General features: G+C 38.0%; 1 protein-coding gene across 8 annotated transcripts in view; it reads left to right on the forward strand.

Annotated features, from left to right (window-relative positions):
- Nucleotides 1-21,049, forward strand: part of LEF1 (lymphoid enhancer binding factor 1) — a 175,405-nt gene that overhangs the window by 135,978 nt on the left and 18,378 nt on the right. For 4 of the 8 annotated variants that reach the window (XM_072622491.1, XM_072622496.1, XM_072622492.1 and 1 more), the window contains 5 exons: nt 379-501; nt 1,967-2,129; nt 13,047-13,154; nt 17,827-17,875; nt 18,533-18,573. In XM_072622491.1, coding sequence (XP_072478592.1) covers nt 379-501; nt 1,967-2,129; nt 13,047-13,154; nt 17,827-17,875; nt 18,533-18,567 — 478 coding nt within the window. In that variant the 3' untranslated portion in view covers nt 18,568-18,573. The remainder of the gene's footprint in view (nt 1-378; nt 502-1,966; nt 2,130-13,046; nt 13,155-17,826; nt 17,876-18,532; nt 18,574-21,049) is intronic. The other 4 variants (XM_072622489.1, XM_072622493.1, XM_072622490.1 and 1 more) reach the window with 1 other exon arrangement.

Here is a 21,049-nt window from a genome sequence, read left to right on the forward strand (position 1 = left end):
TCAGTCTCTCTGGGCCTCAATTTCCTCAAAAAGGGGAATTGGGCTAGAGGACCTTGAAGGTGCACTACTGCTCCAAATGTATGATACTATGTATGGTCCATTGAGTCTTTTCTCAGTCCTTCAAACTGGTTGGAAAATGTTGTCAGCTGTTAAGTTTCGATCAAATGATTTAAGGAAAGAAGTACAGTTACAACAAGCAATAATTAAATATTTTTTGTATTCAATGACCAATATTTGTACTGTCATCCCAGTGGTATTTAGTAGCTGGTCATCCCTACATTTCTTTGGAGTGTCCTGTTTACTGGTCTCTCCCTCGTTTTTGGTATGATGGCTTATCACTACGCACTTTTTTTTTTATCTATTTCTTTTTTCTTTTAGGTTTTCACATCATATGATCCCTGGCCCTCCAGGTCCCCACACAACTGGAATCCCTCATCCAGCTATTGTAACACCTCAGGTCAAGCAGGAACACCCTCATACTGACAATGAGTTAATGCACGTGTAAGTTTGCTTCTGGTTTCCTGGAATCTTTACCACCTTTTGTTCCCCACATCTCTGAACAGGAAAGCTTGTTTTGAGTGTTCCTTCCTAGCTATGTCTCTGTAGCCACTCAGAAGTGCTTTGATTCTCTGTGTAGTGATCATTCTCCTTTATTTTATGGTTCTGAAGGCAAAGCGTAGAACATGAGACAATCACTAAAACTTACTCCCTCTAAGGGTATCTCCAGATCTTGACTCATGAATGGTGGAGTTGTTTGCCAGGAAGGTGCCAACTGCAATTCAGCTCATAGGGGAAAGAAGCTGGAATGACTGGATGTCCTAGGAAGCCCATATAAAATGAACTGGTTTATCAGCACCCTTCCTTGCTAAAGAGATCACCCACATTCTAGTTTGAAGCCTCTTCAGTGCAGAGGTTAGGGGCAAAAAGAGCCCCATACCTCAAATTTTACCCTCTTAGTGCCAAAGCCATCCCACTAATTTCACAGTAGGGTTGATCATAGTTATAGAAAGTGAACTGGAGAGCAATCAAAGCGGGGCAGTCGGGAGGGTGCTGGACTTGGGGTCCATGTCATATGATTGATCCGTGGAAGGAAGTGGACATGCTTACCCTAGAAAAGAGGTAACTTAGAGGAATCAATTGTCTTCTTTTTGAAGGACTGTCATGTGAAAGAGGGATCAACCTTCTTCTGTTTAACCCTAGATGACAGAATCAGGAGCCATGTGTGGAAGTGTCAAAGATATCAGTTTAGGCTTGATTGCTAGGAAAAATTTCCTAGCAATTAGATTTGTCCAAGATGAAATGGACTGCCTTGAAAAACAGGAGGTTCCTCTTGAGTCTTTAAGGATTAATTGAAGGAACAGTTACCTATCAGGGAATTATGGGGACTCCTTTCATGTATGAGTTGGACTAATTGGCTATTGAGTTCTCAAATTCCATGATTTCTAGAACATAAGGCTAGGACATGTTCATTTTAGTTTTTGTATCCCTGGTGTATAGCATAATGCCAGTCACACAGCAGGAACTTAATAGATATGTGTTGACTGATTCGATTGTGAAGTATGCACCAACATTGCATACTCTGCTTCATGTCAAGAAAACCAATGAATTCCATCTTTAAGTAGACTGAGGATAGGGCCTCTTTCCGTCTCTAGATCCATTTCCAGTTTATGTCAAAGAATGTTACAGCCCTTTTCTTTGTCGTGGGAAGTGTTTTATGAAACCAGGATCGTTTAGAGATGGCCTTTATCTACAATGAGTCAATGGCTTTGCTGGGTTCGGTTGTTGACATAATTAGGTTTAATCTATCTAGCCGGGTGCCATCTCTTCAAATGTAAGGGCATGTGTGTATATATCGAGCCTACCAGCTTTATTCCTAGGAGCAAGTTTGGCTGTTGATGGTAAACAGATACTCTCTTTTCTTCCCCTTGTGATCCTTTTCTTACTACCCCCAACCCCCACCTTTTAGGAAGCCTCAGCATGACCAGAGAAAGGAGCAGGAGCCGAAAAGACCTCACATTAAGAAACCTCTGAATGCTTTTATGTTATACATGAAAGAGATGAGAGCGAATGTTGTAGCTGAGTGTACTCTGAAAGAAAGTGCAGCTATCAACCAGATTCTAGGCAGAAGGGTAAGTAGTGAAATAGTATGTGGGTGTTTACAGTCACTATGGAAACATTTCATTAAATCCTACCCAAATTCAATGACCCTCTAGCATCAACATGCTGGAAATGTTTAACAACCAGCTCCCCCCTCCAAAAAGAAAAAAAAATGTACCCAATGTACACTTGAAAGTTTAAACTGCATTATTAACATTTTCTACATCACTTTCTTAAACCTAGATAAATCATCAAAAAATAAACCAAGGTTTGGTTCGTACTACCAATTGTTGAGGGGTAAATGCTCACACTGAGCACTTCTCATGAACTGCCAGTCTGTCATGGAAACTTCGTATTTAGCAGATACACCTGGATCCTGGGAAGAATTAAAAACAACTGAGGTAGCCTTCAAGGAGCATTTAATGAATGAGACAGAAGAGTGTCACAAGAAACACCCCCAAAGAATAGAGAACCAAACACAGGACAACCTGATTATAGTTAGACTGAAATACATGCAGAGCTGACGACAGGGGATCTTCACAGTCCTTCAGTCCGTTTCCTACTCTCGCCAAAGAATTTTATAACCTGCCTTATTACTTTTTAAATGGGAAAAGTTTTATGAAACCAGAATCATTTATAAGATGCACAATGGACATTATTTTTCAATAGTCAATTCTACACTATTCAAATTTTCTTTTTTTTTCCCCTCAGACTGTGGGGATTCCCAAGTTCTATACTCCCATCCCTGTCCTGTATAAGTCTATTCTCTGAGGTCTGTCAAAGGATGGTGGCTAAGATTGTCCCAGGAAGGAGAAATAAGGCCTGAAGCTAGTCAGCCAAACCTAGCTCTAGGCCTGTAAGTAGCCCTAGGGACCTTAATGACTCATGGTGCCACTTGGACTCTATGGGGACCCAAGGTCACCCACTAAAAGATTCCTCTTATGGAGTCACCCCAGCTTTCTCCTCTATGGCTCCCCGCGCAGCAGGGAGAGAGCAATATAACCCAATGGAATGCCTCCACTATGTTGGAAGACTTTGGGGGAAGCCCAGACAAGAGTCTCACGGGATGAGCTGCCATTGGCATCATTGGGGCAAGTACCTACATCCCTGAGGTCACAGATCCATCAAAGTGTTGAAGTTATAGAGAATCTGTGGGTCATTGGATTTTGTTTAGGGGCCTGTTTGAATGATTTGAGTAAATGAAGCTGGTGACTGTATCCGTAAAGGTCTTATGGGAAAAATGAGTCTGTTGAGCAGGTGTGAAAAAGGTAAAGATGTGGCACAGTCTTGGGGGCAGACAGGGGAGAATGATGACATGAAAAAGGTTCAGAGTCCAGAGCAAGTTGTTTCAGTCAATAACACTAACCCAGATTATGGCTTGAAAGGGAGAAGATGTTAGGTAGTGTTGGAGCATTTGTGAGAGGACCTAGAATCAAAACATATTGAGGGTTGGAAAAAAAGTGAGCAACCATCTAGTCTAGTTCTCTCACATCACAGATGAGGAAACAGAATCCCAGGGAGGTTAAGTAATTTGCCTAAGGTCACACTAATGTTGTTAAATAACAGCCAAGAACTGACCCCAACTCCTCTGACACCCACCCCATTTGTCTCCATGTTCCATGAGTTTTCTACCATATCACGCTTTGGTATAAAGGGAAGTCCCTCGGTTTGATACAACCAGCTCCAATCCCAGGAAGAATACCTAGAGGCTGCTCATCATTGTCCTAAATCTGGAAGACAGGTAGCACAGTAGCTGAATTTGGAATTAGGAAGACCTAAATTCAATTCCGGCCTCAGACACTTAACAGTGTGTTCCTGGGCATGTCACTTAAGTTCTGTCTGCCTCAGTTTCCTCAGTTGTAAAATGAGAATAGTAATAGCACCTACCTCTCAGAATTATTGCAAGAATCAAAAGAAATGATATTTGTTAAGTGATTAATATAGTGCCTGGCACATTTGCTGCTGATTTTGTTCATTTTCAGTCGTGTCTGAATCTTTGTGACCCCATTTGGCGTTTTCTTGGCAAAGATACTGAAGGGGTTTTGCCATTTTCTTCTCCAACTCATTTAACAGAGGAGGAAACGGAGGCAAATAAAGTTAACTGACTTGCCTATGGTCACATAACTAGTAAAGTGTCTGAGGCCAGATTTGAACTCAGGAGGATGAGACTTCATGCCTGTACACTGTGTCACCTAGCTGGACACAGTAGGAGTTTAATAAACACTTGTTGCCCTCCACTTCCCTTGCCTCAGATGTAAAATGGGGCTAATAATGAGCACCTGCCTTCCAGGGTTGTTGTGAAGATTAACGGAGAAAACCTATGGAATGTGCTTTGCAAGCCTTTACATTGTTACGTAAACGCCAGCTATATTAAGATGCTTCCTTAGTGGACTATTTTTATTTCCACTTGGCATGGAGGCTAAAAGCAGTTCTTCTGAATGATCTACGGAAGTGATGGTGGCTTCTACCAGGGAAGTGGCCCGGCTGTTCTGGGTTGGAGCAACAACCAGACACACTGAATCTCTGCACATAGGGGTGTATGCTAGGACGGTACCTAAGTACTTGCACTCCGACCTTCTTCAGGACAATACCTTTCTGCCTTTGACCTTTTCTTTGGGCCCAAGGAAATATAGCCTAGTTCCAAGGATTTCCGGAGTTATAGAGGTTGATTTTTAGAATTTTTTTAATTTAGAATTTATTGTTTTTTATTATTTTATTAGTATCATTATTTATTAAATATTTATTTAGAATTTTAGAGACAGAAGGGTGTTCAACTTCATTACCCCCCACCAACCCACTCACCCTTATTTTACAGATAAGGAAATTCATTGAGATTAAGTGATTTAACCCAAGTTTCACACGGGGGCAGCTAGGTGATATAATGGAGAGAGTGTTGGACCTGGAGTCGGGAAGATTCTTCTTTGTGAATTCAACTCTGACTTCAAACACTTTCTGACTGTGTGACCCTGTGCAAGTCACTTAACCCTATTTGCCTCCATTTTTTCATCTGTAAAGTGAGCTAGAGAAGAAAATGGCAAACTACTCCACTCTCTTTGCCAAGAAAACCCCAAATGGGCATCACAGAGAGTCTGACATAACCGAAAAACAATAAATAAAACTAGAGCCCATACCATTGAACTGAAACAAAACCTCCTCTTCTTTCCACTACACTGAGGTACCTTACAAAATTTTCACATCCACCCACTGCCTACCACATGACCCAGCTCCTGCATTCACCCTAGAAACAGCATATTTCTAAACTGCAAAGTGTCTCCTGAATTTTTGTCAACTGATTTGGGAACTTTATGTACTTACATCTATAATTTAGACACACTTGATCTTAGTATTTAAATGATATTTAATTTGGAAGAATTTTTATTTTTGTGGTCTCAGCCCTGCCAGTTAAGCAATTGAGGACCTATAAATAAATTCTCATTTTCAGAACGATGGTTTCATTCTTCTAGGGAATTTCCAGTGAGGAAGCCCCCTTATCAGTCCTGATGAGTATCTGCTGTGTAATTTAAAAAAGTAGAGAATTGTCTAGAGCAGCTGGAGGGTTAAGCATTCTGCTCTTTGTTGCCCAGATGGTAAATATCAGAGATCGTTAGACCTGCACCCAGGTCTTCCTGGTTTCAAACCATTTCTCTACCCATGCTGCCCTTTTGTAAAGCAAATGTTTTTATAATACACATACATTTTTTCTCCTCCTTCCCCTTTTTTTCTCCTCCTCCTTTTTCTTTCTTCTCTGTTTCTCCTCCTTTTCCTCCTTCTCTTCTTTGTTCTTTACTTTCTCCTCCTCCTCCGCCATCCGTTGGCCTGATCCCACTATTGATCAGCCTGAGAGCTTTGATCTAGGCAGGTTCAATCCTCTTTAGGCACCCTGGTGGCTCCCCTGCCCTCAGGAGCTCACTATATTGATGCTGGACTTAGTTCAGATACACAATTGGTTCAGTCCAGCACTGCTCAGAATTCCTGAGCTCAAGTGATTCACCAACCTCAGACTCCTTGGTATCCAGGATGACAAGCAGCCATCACCACATAAACACTTCAGATTTATCTGGTTTACAAGTTTATAGGACCTAACTCCATTCTGGCATCTGTCATGTAAGTCGCAAGTTTTTGTATGTTTGTTTGTTTCTAAGCAAAACAAAATATGTTTCATATTTGGTGCACATGACAATGCTTTGTAAGACAAAAATATAAGGTCATTTTTAATCTGCTTGCTGGTGATTCAGCTATTAGAAATAACTAATAAAATTAAGTAAAAACAATTAAAAATAGTTGAGACAACCAATCTTTATAAATAGGAGAGGATGTCCCTGCAGCACTATCTGAGGGCAGTTTCACAACCCTAAAAATTCTTCTCTTATCTACAATAGACTGTGGTTGGAAAAAGAATGAGTGAGAGCAAATTATAGCCCTTCTGGTGCCCTACATAGGATGCCTAGGACCCAGGAGGTTCTTAAACATTTAATAACAATAATTACGATTATTCCCCTTACCAAATCATCACAGATGGGTGATTCCCATCACCCATGGAGGACTCTAAACTGTACAAGCTTAAAGGCTGATTGTCATTTTCCCTGACCCCGTAAAAGAAGGAATCAGTGCAGAATCAGAGCTGACATTTTTATTGAGGCCATGTAATGCTCTTAAACAATTTTTTCTTAGTTGAAGGATCCCCAACCCTCCACCAGGAATTATTTTTCCTGCGAGAGAGAGCAAGCCAGGAAAAGATACAAGGAGGCATGCTTCCTCCTCCTTCTTTAGGCACGTTTCCAGCAATTGCTACTTTCTCAGCTCTCTTAACGACTCCCAGATCAGTGCCTGTGGCCCGAATGATGCTTTTTATGTGAGGTCCCTCTGTCTTTGATTTGGACACCTGTTTCTATTTACAGATCTCTGAGCTCTGATTAACATCAGGTTTTTCCATCCTGACAAAGGTCTCTCTGGCTGAGCAGAGCCTACTAGCCCTTAAAAGTTCCCAGGTTTCAATTTTTTTTTAAGATTAGCATTGGGATAATTATACCTCTCTTTACAAATGAATGAAGTAAAGCCCTCTTTTTGAATGAATTAAAGATTCTGCCAAAGTTCCTCCAAGCATATTTAAACTTGTAGCGTCTGAGTTTTCTTACTGTATCTCTACAATGAAAAAACGATATATTCGATTAAATGAGTCAAAATTTGATGGTGTCTGGTCTGTCTTTGGAAATCTCATTATGAACAAAATGGTTTATAAGATTTCTTTTTGCAAAATAACCGGAGTAGGAGAAGGACATTAAGAGAGCGATGATTTCCCTAATAGCTAGGTTTTCTTTTACTCACCTGTATTTCAACGTGGCCAAGCCATGACTCCTAACAGACATTAATTAAGACATTAAGTGACATACAGGCAATGCTCTTGATTTTTCATGAAGTGATGAAGATAGAAAAATAGTTCCTCCTTTACTGTAAAAAAAAAAGATTCATCTTCTAGCCCATGCAGTTATTTTGCACAACATTTCAACATTCATACCACTTTGTATTTTTGTTTTAATCTTGTACAGTTGGTTTTATTGTTGTGTATATTTTGTGATGTTATAATGGGTTAATATTATAACAAAAATCCATGGCCAAAATGAGTACAAAGGGAATCCAATTAATTGCAAATGCAAGCTAAGAATTTGTTCTGTGTCATTGTACCTCTCCCTTTTTGCTCTGTTTTTTTGTGAATTGGTGGGAAAGAAAACCATATTGAATTCACTTTGTCCTGTGTTCACCTCCCAGCTCAACCGTTTACTAGCTGGGCAATTTTTGACAAACCACTTAGCTTCTTAATACCTCTGTTTCTTCATCTGTAAAATGGGGATAATAATGTGCTACCTACTTTACAAGGTTGTTTGGAAGGAGAAAAAAAATGTGTGTGAAAGCCTGTTGGAAATGTAAAACATTTTGTAAATATAGGTTGTGATTATTATGTCAACCTAATTTTGAAATTTAGGAAGCATGGCTAGTGGATAAAACACATTTTGAAGTCAAGAAGTCCCACCTCTAACATGTGTTATCTGTGTGGCTCTATCTAAGTCATTTGACTTCTCAGAGGGATGGAATGTAGATTTGTATCAATGGAGAGACAGTTTACATCAGTAATTTTCTGTAGTAATAACATGATAAAGGTGGTATCCCCTCTACACCCTCCTTCAAAAAAAGTTTTGAAGCTAGAAATGAATTGTTTCGGGTATAAACCAGGCTCACCTCCATTCTTATTTATGGATACCTACGTGTGTTTAGGATGCTATTTTATCTTTGGTCTATCAGATGGCTATAGACTATCAGACCCCATAAGCTCCTAACCCTCTAGACTTAGAATCCTCTTCTGTCTAGCACATAATAGTTACTTAATGAGTACTTATTTACTGAATAGTAGGTGACAGGCTTGAATATGGTGGGATGAGAAAGGACAGAACTGTATATATCTCATATCAGTACTCTGTTGGATGAGTGAATGTAATGGACAAATGATGGAATATGTATTATAGTGCCTATCTTTTTATCATTTTCCAAGGTCTAGAATTACTTCTCCATCCACTAAGTAAAGTCAATTCCTAAAAATAAAGGATGCCAGTATAACTGTTCTCACCCAAAAATACATATGTGTGTGCATGTGGGAGAGCATGCACTAATTTTTCTTTTTCCACATTATATATGGGTTTTGAAATACCTCTTCTGTTGCACCAGTTCTATAGAAATTTTTCATCTGTGAGTAAATATAAGTGGTAAAGTTGTAAATGGCTGGTAAAATTAGGACCTTTGTTATTTCTCCACTCCACGGTTACCTCTGGCCAGCACTTCTTTAATTGTGTGTACTAGACTGGCAAGAAATAAATCTGTGTATGTTTCTAGTAACTTTATTTTCATACAGTTGTTGGCTCCCCCCACCCCTTTTTAAACAAATCTTTTACTTATTAATTTGTCTTGAGGCCAAGCCATGAGTGTTAGAGGCTTTTTCTTAAACTTTACACACTCTACAAATGTAGCAATTTTTTAAAAAGATCAACGTGTTTTCCATTAGGAATCAAAAGCTTTTAAGGGATCTTCAAAAGTTAGTCTCTTGCTCTGCCTGCAGGCATTGCTACTTCTACTTGAAAGGTTAAATCGGTTAACAAATGTGTATTGAGTTCGGTGGTGTACCAGGCACTGGTGCTAAGCACTGGGGGATACGGAGAAAGGAAAGAGATGGTTACTGCCCTCAGGGAGCTCATAGTCAAATGGGAGAGGCAATATAAAGACAGCTGTACAGACAAGCTAGAGACAGAATGAATTGGAAGGAAGAACAGGTGAAAGGCCCAAAAATTTGGAAGGACAGAGAATGGCTTCTTTTGGAAGGTAGAATTTTGGCTGGGACTTTAAGGAAGCTAATAAGCAGAGATGAAGAGACAGAGGATGTAATGTATTGGGGAAACACCACAGAAAATGCCAAGAGTCAGGAGATAGAATGCCAGTATCAGGTCACAGAGTATATTATGTGGGGCAGGGGGAAGATGTTGTTTTTCCTTCATTCTCAAAGAGGACCATGACATCAGGAAGGTGATTCCATGACATGCAAGTAAACTGAATTTAAGAGAGGGAGGTCTGTACAAAATCACCAGCCTCACTTTCTCCTCTGGAACCATATAGGTCCAGTGGCCAGATATAGATCAGGACTGCTGGAGATGGCCCCCAAGGTAACATGTAAGAAGACTAGAAAGGTGGGGGGAGGAAGGAAGTTTTGAAGGGTTTTGAATGCCAAACAGAGGATTTTATATTTGATCTTGAAGGTGCTAAGAAGCCACCCAAATTATTTTGAGTAGGGAGAAATGACATAGTCAGACCTGAACTTTAGGAAAATCACTGTCAGCTAAGGAGAAGATAGATTGGACTTAGGATGGACAGATAGCAGTTAAACCAAACATCAGGCATTTTCAGTAATGCAAACATAAGGTGATGGATAGCTAGGTGGTGCAGTGGATAGAGCACTGGACTTGGAATCAGGAAGACTTCTCTTTGTGAGTTCAAATTCAGCCTACTGACTAGCTGTGTAACCCTGTTAAAGTCATTTAACCCTATTTGCCTCAGTTTCCTTACCTGTAAAATGAGCTGGAGGAGGAAAGAGCAAATCTCTCCAGTATCTTTGCCAAGAAAACCCCAAATGGGGTCACAAAGAGTCAGACATGACTGAAACGTCTAAACAACAACAAAGATAATGAGGTCTTCACCAGAGCGGTGGCAATGTCAGAGGAGAGAAGGGAATGTATATAAGAAATGTTCCTAAGGTAAATTTGACAGTCCTTGGCAACAGATTGGGTATGAGAAGTGAGAAAGTATAAGGAGTCAAGGAGGATACATAGGTTGTGAGTGACTGGAAAGATGGCAGCACCCTGCACAGTAATAAGGAAGTTAGAAAGAGAAGGTTTAAAAGGAAAAAGAATGAGCTCAGTTTTAGATATGTTAAGTTTTAAGATGTCTACAGGACATCCAGTTCAGGATGTCTAATAGGCAGTTGGACATCTGGATCTGCAAATTAGGGTTAAATAAGTAGATCTGAGAATCATCAGCATAGATGATATTGGAATCCACAGGAGCTAAGGAGATCACCAAATGAAATACTCTAGAAAGAGAAGCAAAGAAAACTCAAGAGGCAGCCCTGTGGCCCTCTGCGGTCAATGGGCATAATCTAAATGAAGATCCAGTAAAGGAGACTGAGGAATAGTCAGATAGGTAGGAGAAAAGAAGAAAGTTAGTGCCATGGAGAGAACTGTGCCAAGGAGAAGAGGATGAGCATGGCAATGTGGACGAGATATAGAAAGATGATTGCCTGGCAGATATTCTTAAGGTTTGGGAATGCTCTACTTCATCACAGCAAAATCAGATGAATTACAAAATTTCTGAAAAGACACTTAGCTTTTCTTTTTTAAAAATTTATTGGTACCTTGTTTTTACATTGCCTAAATTTCTCCCTGTATCTCTCTCCTCCCTGTTTGCATAGAGTCATCTCTTATAACAAAGATTTGTTTTTTAAAGAAAAAGAGAAAGAAGGAAAAAATAAGCTAAACCAATCAATATGTTGAAAGTGTATGAAAATATATTCATTGTCCCACACCATGGACCTGCCTCTCGCCCCACCTCATCAAAGGAGTATGCCTTCTCATACCTTTCCTTTGGGGCCAAGCTTGTTCAGTCAATTAGTCTTTTTTAAGTTCTTATAATATGCCAGGCACTGTGATAAGCAACTAGAGACACAAAGAACAGCAAAAATAGCCCCTGCTATTCAAGGACCTTATATTCTTATTGGTGAGGCAACATGCAAACAAATATGTACATGCAAGATTATCCAGCATAGATAGAAAGTGATCCCAGAGGGAAGGCGCTGACCTTTAAGGGGACCCGAGTGGCTTCCTGCAGAAATTGAGACTTGAAGGAAGCCGGGAAGAAAGGGGAGGGAGAAAGTTCCAGCCATGGTGGGGCAGACAATGGAAATGAAAAGTTAGTGGAATGTCTTATTCAGGGAGCCATAGAATACATTTAGGGGAGTCAAATATGAGAAGAATAGAAAAGTACAAAAATGCCAAGTTACAAAGGGCTTTATTGATCCTGGAGGGAATAGGAAGCCACTGGAATGTAATAAAAGAGCAGGGTGATACCTGCACATTAGGGAGATCAATTTGGCAGCTAAGTGGAGGATGAACTGGAATGGTGAGGGATATGAGGCAGGCAGACCCGCCAGCAGGTTCTTGAAATGGTCCCGGTATGATGTGATGGGGACTGTTCCAAGATGGTGGCAGTATTAGGGAAAGGGCCATATACAAGAGATGTTGCAAAGACAGAATCAATAGGACTTGGCAAAAGATTGGATATGGTGGGTAAAAAAGATCAAAGTATCAGCAGTGACTCCCAGTTTTGGTCACTGGAGAATAATGGTGCCCTTGATAGTGATGTGGAAGTTTAAAAGAGGGGAGAATTGTTGGAATGTGTGCATACATACATATACATTATATATACACATACATGTATATATATAGTATGTATTTGGATATATAATAGCAAAATTGCTATACTGTCTACATGTTCCATTTTAACATAATGCCCTTTATCTAGAAATGTATCAAAGCAGTGACACACAAGGAAAATATAAAGGATGTTTGCTATCTCCATTTCCCAAATTAGATAATTGAAATCAAGTTGTAGCTGGCAGGATAAAGTTAATATGACTTCTTAATTTCTGTGCGAGGGAAGATGAAATAATGGCTGTAAAGTATGCAGGCATGAATGTACAGTGTTTATGGTGGCCTCCCCAAGGGCAGTTAGAGTGTGTGTATATAGCTGACCTTTGATGTGTTGTTATGTGAAACGAAGGATCACATGAGAGAAGCTCATTTCCTTTCCTTACAGGGTGAGACCTCTTCATGTGACATTATGAGAAAGTGTCCATGCGAGAGAGAGGAACAGTGCAAAAAAACAAAAAGCTGGAAATTTTTTTCATTTTGCAGAAATGAATGGGACTTTAGACTCATATCTGAGAATAGGGCAAAAAAAAGTAACCAAAATAATTAATAAATAATGGAGCAAAAAACAAACAAAAAAAATGGTGCTGAAGTACACCAAGGAAATCTCTTTTCAATTTATAGTAGAATATGATAGAAATAATTTTACATAGCAAAATTTGATTGATTTTGATGTGTTTTGTGATATAATTGAGCAAGAGAGAAAGGCCTGGGTTTGACTTCACTATAACCACCAATTCCCAGTGGGATCTTGCTTCACTTACCCCTTTGGTCTTTGGTTGTTCAAATGTAAATCAGTGTTAATAAGCTTAATATGCGAAATCATTCCCAACAGTTTGAAAGATGTCTCTGTATACTGCCACGATCACCTGTTGTATTCACTTAAGTTTGTTTTCTTCTCTCCTCTCCCTCCACCATTTTTGCTTGCAGTGGCACGCCCTGTCCCGGGAAGAGCAGGCGAAATATTATGAATTAGCTCGGAAGGAAAGGCAGTTACACATGCAGCTCTATCCAGGCTGGTCTGCAAGAGACAATTATGTAAGCATATACTGTCTGTGGTTGCCCATTTTCATTTGTTTTTTCTTACTGCTGTCCAGAAAGAAAGCTGTTTTAACGTGCGTATATTTCAGGCATTAACTCTTTGAAAACTAAACCACTTTGGATGAATATATAAGTATGGCAGGAGGTAGAATGCTATCCTGGAAGGAGCACTGGGTTTGAATCCTGGTTCCGTTCCGTACGACCTTGGGAAAGTCACTTAACTTCTTTGTAGGATTTTGGACCAGATAACCTTTAAGGTACCTTCCAACTCTAAATCTTTGATCCTAATAATAAAGACTTTCCCATCACTAGAGGTATGCTGGATGACTGGATGACTTCTTTTGGAGATGCAGAATTTGGACTAGATGACCATTAAGGTCTCTTGCCACTCTAAATTTCCATGAAAAAGCCCTTATGAGGCTATTACATTTGATGTCATTAAAATGTTTACTGCAATCTTCATTTTGTGTTTGTCTGGGTTCCTGCATTAGCAAAGTTAAAGACTCATGAGGGTATATTGCTGTTAATGATGTATTTAGAAGTGTCATATTTTAAGGAGGGGAAGCCATTGTAACTCTAAGAACCTGAGCTACAAATCTAATTGGAAAATAACACTCATGTCCAATGTATAATCAACATCGGTGGTATCCATCAGGAAAAATCTTAAAATATACAGGATTATCTCTGTGATGAGGGCAAATTGAGCTGCTATGAGGGTGAACATGGCTCCTGTTGACCTTGACATTCATGCAAGAATTTATGTTCATGACCCAAATCTTACAGAGTATTTAGTTCTCTACCAAAGCTCTGCCTGCTTCCCTTAAAATACTTATAAATCTCATCATCAGAGTTTATGGCTTCATAGATTTTGGAAGTTGGAAGGAGGCCTTTGAATTGCCTCAATCTTCTCTATTCATTTCACTGAGATTCAAAGGAGGTGCATCTTGTCCAAGACTACTAACTAAACCTAGTTAGTGATGGTGCTGAGAGTAAAGATCAGGTCTCCTGATTTCCATTCTGTATTTTCCCCTTCATTTTCTTGTTAGATATGTACCATGCTTTCTTTCTCATAGCATGCTTTGGACAAAAAAATCCTTTTAGCATTCTGGGAACTGAATTTAAGCATTAGATAAAGCTGTAGAGCTAATGAAGAAAAAGAACCTTAACTTCTAAGAAAACTTCATATTTTTATGAAGCAAATTTCTCTCAGACTTTTTTTAAGCTTAGAACCTCCTTTTGACTTAGGAACAATATCTTGAACCAAGGGGTTATATGCCCCCATTCTCTGTGCCCTATTATATATAGAATCCTAGTGAGGTTCCTATTAGTAAAATGATAAAATGCTTAGATTTCAATCTCCTGTTTTGAAAATTCCTTCTTTTAATTCTATCTTGGATGTCACTGAGTAATCATTTATTTAAAATATTTTTTCTACTGGCCATACTCAAAGAGGCACCTCTATTTTTGTCAGTGCTCTTAATTTCTTGGTTTATATGTGCATACTTGGTGTCAGTAGGTCTTAAGTAACCCCTCATTGTCAGACCAGTCAGTGGGTTGGACTCCTTCCTTTTTTTGATGGTTACATGAAAAGTTGAGAATTTTTTTAAGTGGTTGCATATTTTTAGAGACAGGGTTTTAATGCAAACCATTGTAATTGAATTCTTCTGTGAATTTTTCCCCTCGGTAAAATACTTTAAATATAACGATTTTGTTCGGTTTAAGGATCCACCGCAATCAATGGAAAACCCAAATATATTGCATACTTTTTTTAACCCATCACTTAATAATTACTCTGGCCATGAACGAGGCCATATATTATGGGACACTCAACATTCCAGTCAAGTAGTTCAAACAGAGACAACCTTGGTTTCTTTAAAGTTGGTTTTTAGTCAACTTAAACCAAACAGACTAAAACTGAAGGACATTTACACGCCAGAGCCATAGTTAAAAGAAAAAAATGCTGTGCTGACATTCACTGGTAACACAGTGGTGATAGGTAGCATTTCATGATTTCCTAACAAAATTTCCCATACTACGAATGTTTAAAATTTCACTTTTGTGTTTTGATAACTTGGCTAATAATAGATGATTCTGTAAAACAACCAACACCACAACCTCTTAGTTGAGAACAATCGAAAACTTTTTTTCTAATAAAATTGTCTTTTGTTTGAGCCCAACACCTTAAAATACTGGGGCACCGCACAAATCGTGTTTTCATGGAAAGGAGATTGATCTTTTTTGTGTGTTCACATGCTTAAGTACAGCCAGTATTTCTGTCTGGGACTGATAGGCACTTGTAAAACCAACTCACATCTAGATTATGGGACAATGTGTTTTCACAAAAGCTACATTATATTGTATGATAATATAATTGCCCCTTTCTTTGGAAGAAAACTCAGATGTGAGAAATACATTGAAGCAATTTTTCAATAGCAATTTTTAAATTTTAAATTTTAGCAATTTTAAATATACATGTATATGTGTGTATATGTGTGTATATATATATATATATATATATATATATATATATATATATATATATATATATATATATCCAGCCTTCTATATATAGCTTAGCTTCCTATGGAATTTTCACCTCATTTAGGGAAGAAGACATTGGATAATTTATTCTTTTCATTCATTGGTTAGGAAAATTATAGAACATTGTCTTTTTACAGAGATAGTTAAATCTCTATTTCAGTGGTTCCTCTGATAAATATTACATAGAACTCACAGACTTCAAAGAATGTCCTCTCCCTCTTCTCTGTCTCTTATCATCTCTACTTCTTTTGTCTCTTTCTTTTACTCTATATCCATGCATATTTTATGTACACATATGCACATATGTACTTTTTACATATTTTACATACAAATACATTTTTGCCATGTGAATAGGGATCTATTTTCTGTGCATACTTTTTTCAGAGCTCGTGAGATTTCATTTTAATTTTGTTGAGCTTTTACTATTTTTCTGGGAGCAGAAAAAAAGAGGGAATGATTACGAGTGCATGGTGCAAGAAACCATGTTTTTTTCCCTTTTTCCTCATCATTCTATTATCATCCCAAACTCTTTTAATTAATTTGAAGAATAGTGAGGTATAATGAGTAGCATACTAGATTTGAAGTCAGGAAAATGTGCATTCAAAAACCACGTCAGACACTTTATGGTGATCCAACACGTGTTTTTTCAGCACCTGCCTCACTAGGTTGTTGTGAGATCAAATGAAAGGTGCTTCTCAGACTATGCTTTTCAAACTCTAGAGCCTAGGTAAAATTCAGCTGTTCACCTCCTTAGAGCCAATTATTGTAGTTACACAAATGCAATGTTACAGCATTATTTTAGAGATCCAAAGAATGCATAGGGGTGAATGGAATATATTTTTCAAGCCACACAAAAGTCCTGGTGATTTTCATTTGCTTTTCCAGCTGACTTTATTCAGTTTCACTAAGTTTCTTCTATCTTGCATTTTCCCTAGTGAGTATGTGTGTGAACAGATTCAGCTAAAGTCTTCTGATTCCACAGCCAATCATATGACAATATGAAAGGAAGAAAAATGTATTTGTGACTGCATAAGCATAAAAAAAAAAACGGAGGGAGTGATTAGGAGTGCATGGTACACACACACACACACACACACACACACACACACACACCATATAGAATATAGTTCCATTAGAGCTCTTAGAATAACTGCTGTGTTGTTTTTTTTTTATCATGTCTGGGGTGTATGGAGGTACCTTATACATGATTAGGTCATAATTATTTTAAAATGGCATCCTAAATCAAATTTGGTCATTTTCTCTCTATAAATACAGTGTGCTATACTGTATATAGTAATAGTATACTATATATATACATACATATATATGTATAAAGAGAGAGAGAGAGACTATAAGTGGCACAGTGGATAGAGGGCTGGGTCTGGAGTCAACAAGATTCATCTTCTTGAGTTCAAATTGGACCTGAGACACTTACTAGAAGTGTGAGCCTGAGTAAGTCACTTGTCCCTATTTGCTTCAGTTTCATCATCTGTAAATGAGCTGAAAGAGGAAATGACAAACCACTCTAGTATTTCTGCCAAGAATACCCCAAATAGGGTCATGAAGAATCAAATATGTCATTTGACTGAACAACAGGTTCTGTTAATAAAGTGGCTTTAATGACTATTTATTACTTGGGGGAAAATAGTAAGGATGAAAAATTTTAAAAATCTAGAATTATAGACAGGATTTATAAATGAGACCTTAAGTTTTCAGCACATTTTTTACATAAACAGGAACTGTTAAAGCATTTAAAGTAAGCAAATATCTACACTATCCCATCCTTAAAAGGGGCATCAAATTAATTTCCTTTTCCTTTACTCTCATTTTCCCACCGTCATTCTCCTACTCCTCTTTCAGTTTGTCTGTCTGTCTCTCTCTCTCTCTCTGTTTTTCTGTCTCTCTATCTCTCTGTCTCTCTCTCTGTCTCTCTCTGTCCCTTGCTCTGTCCCCCATCTCTCTTTCTTGATCTCTCTTTGTCTCTCTGTTTCTCTCTGTATATGTCTCTCTCTTTCCATGAATAATATAATAGAAGGGAGAGGGGTTTTCTTATCTCTGGTCTTTCTTCTGTTGATTTAATAGGACATATGTCATGGATAAATGACATGATGAATTCTCTGTTTTCCAGGGTAAGAAAAAGAAGAGAAAGAGAGAGAAACTACAGGAATCCACATCAGGTATGCCCAAAGTGATTTTTTTGTGTGTCCAATTCATATGCTTCTAAAAGCCTATGCTCAAAATGACATGCATTCTCTCTAAATGCTGCCATGTTCTAGAGTTCCAAGTTGTTTTTCTTCTCTTTTCCTTCCTTATATGTTTTTTTTAAAAAAAAATTAAGAGATTTGTTTTTAATGTGATCATGTGAAGATGCATTTTTTAAAAAACCTTTTACCTTGGAATCCTAGGTGCTAACTGTGTTTGAATTCTTAAATCTTTGCTTCTGTTGCTTGGCTGTGCTCTCTTTGCCTTTATCCATTCTGTCCTTTTCCATTTGCCTAAGACCTCAAACATGTTTTATTACATGGTTATCATAGGTTGCAATAGACTACATCCCCTTGAAATATTTTTCATAGTTTCCTATGTTATTTAATGTAAAACAAAAAGAGAATTTCATCTTCCTAGTAAATAGGTTCAAGGCATCAGTGAGATCTTATTTTTCCTGCATTAAAAAAACCTTCCCTCTGCCTATGTGACACAAATAAAAATGGCTAGTATAAGAATCACAAAAAGCAAAACAAACACTTCCACATGATGTTATAACGTGCTACATATTTGGAATGTACAAAAAAAAACATCTTCAATGAATCTTTGTTAAAGGACACAATTTTCTCCAGGTACAGGTCCAAGAATGACAGCTGCCTACATCTGAAGCATGGTAAGAATGTCTCTCTAGACTTCCCGCCGAAATGAGTTGTAACATAGGCCTTTGCTTGTGAACCTCCTTGCTGCCACAGATTCCATTCAGTATCATTATTATTATTTTATTAAACAGGAAAGAACAAAATCCAGTTCTTAGCATCAAGCCCATTTTCAAATCTGATAGTTTCTCTATCAGCTATGAATTCAAAAAAGGACTTTTCTTTTACTTTCTTCTCAGTTTTTCCCTTCTGCTGCCCTCAACCACACCTCCCTCAGCCCACCAACCATGCCTTACTAACTAACTAGCCACCAGTCTGTTTAACAAGCATCTTACCATCCCAAGGGGATACATATGGCTTCTGCTTTCAGAATGCTTTTAACCAGCGTTGGGGAAGGCAGTGTATTCTTGACTGGAATGAAGCACCATTCAGTCAAGGCATGCTAGGTTTTAGACTTTTTCTCAATTAAGGGTTAACATTTGAAAACTAATTTGTTTCTCAAGGAAAAGATAGCTGTTCCCTTTTACCATCCCAAGTCATAAATTTTTGAATGAATGAATTTTTCTCTCCTAGTAATAGTGGCTTGTTCTCATTTGCATATTTTAGAAATATTATATATTAATTTAATTCCTTTTTTATCTTAAATGTTTCTTTTTTCTTCTGTGATCACATCACTACAGCTCATTTAGGGTGTTTTCCAGTGATTCTAACTCTGTCCTCATCATGAGCGAGGTTTCACCTTTTCTAATTGATGGCAATTCACACTGAGTCTTACTGTTTCAATCCTGTAACCTCTCCTCAAGAACCCAAAACCCTTAGAACTAAACATTTGGCTTGTTCTACTGGGTTCATTTTTTTCCACTCTTAAGAAGTTCATTGGCTTTAGTGAGAGCTCCATACCCAAGAAAGATGATAAAATGTCCTTTGGGGGAATTAGCTTTTTTTTTCTTTACTGAGATTCACACAAATATTGTCAAAGTAAATTCTGAGCAGTATAATTATAATGCCTGGTTTTTTATCTTTAACCATATAGTCATATATTTTTCATATTCCCACTTTTCTTAAAAGTATGAAATTTGAGGGGTTTGGACCCTAATTAGGAGACCCAAAGGTCACAAATGATTTATTTCTCTAATTACATTGAAAGTACAGTTAAGTTCTCATTATTATGAATAATGAATCCCTTATAGAATGGTCACATTATTCAAATTTACCCTTCACATTTCCATCGGGCTAGAATTAGTTGCCATATTTTATATAATTACAACTTCCAATAGTGCAAATTCAAATAAATGCAGCCACTTTAGGGATTCGTTGTTTACACAAATCAGGATTTAGCTATAGAAACTGTAGAACAGTCTCTGCTTTTGCAAGAAAGAATTCAGAGTTCATAGACAGTCTGCTAGACATGATATTTTGAGTTTTATCCACAAGTAAAAATTGTACCTTCTTCCTCGCAAAAGCTTGGTTGTTTTCCTTCCCTAGATATAGCCTTAGTGTCTTTTCTTCACTTGGAATCACCATCTTTAAACACTCTACAAGTAAAAATGGCATGTCTTGCTTAAGCATAGCCCCATTCAATTGTGTGTTATCTAATTATATATGCATTAGACTGCCTGGTTTTTTAGAAGCTTGTGACTGAGCAAAGCGGACACAGCCTAAACTACCTAACACTTAAGCCAAAGATCTAGATGTTCTTAATGTCTCTGAATAAAATGCTTTGACATGTATAACCTCAATAGCTCCCAATCTTCTCCCATAAGGATAAGACTATTCAGATTGTCATATTTAACTAGGTTGTAGAGTATGGGAGAGAGATAGTGTCCATTAAAACCAGAAAGGTGGGTTTGGACCAAGGTGTGGGAGTTTTAGAAGCTAGGCAGAAGCATTTGTATTTGGTTCTTGAGACAATATGAACTTAATGAAATTAACTGAGTAGGGGAATAACATGGTCAGACTTACAATTAAGGAACATTACTCTGACAGCAGTGTGCGGGATGGACCAAAATCGGGGACGTGAGAGGATTCCTCCGTTAAATAGGAATTGTAAATACAAGAGACTAGGTGACTTCTTAACTTCCTTTCTGATTCCAGCATTCATGTGTCCCTCTCTGGACCTTCCATGGTTACATTATATCTTATTTAAGGTATGATGACCAAAATGAATAGTATCTGTTTTGCAGATTGCTGGAAGCAGAGAAACTCCCAACTTTCACTAGTTATAAAGTCTGTTACACCCTCAAATCTGTAGGAGTGCCAGGACTCATTGGATTGTTTTACGCCTTGGTTATAGCATACCTGCAGTGATGAACCCCATATAATAACTGCACAGTGTTGTAGCAGAGAGAGGTATTTAAATTGAGAACTTGAGCATATAGACTGTCGGGAAATTTTTAGCTCAATAAACACATCAGTCTATCAAAATTAGCTCCTGTATAATGAAAATAGAAACTTTAACAATAGTCTTAATTACATACATAATTACTAATAGAT

Source organism: Notamacropus eugenii, chromosome 7 (assembly GCF_028372415.1).
Source record: "Notamacropus eugenii isolate mMacEug1 chromosome 7, mMacEug1.pri_v2, whole genome shotgun sequence".
NCBI lineage: Eukaryota > Metazoa > Chordata > Mammalia > Diprotodontia > Macropodidae > Notamacropus > Notamacropus eugenii.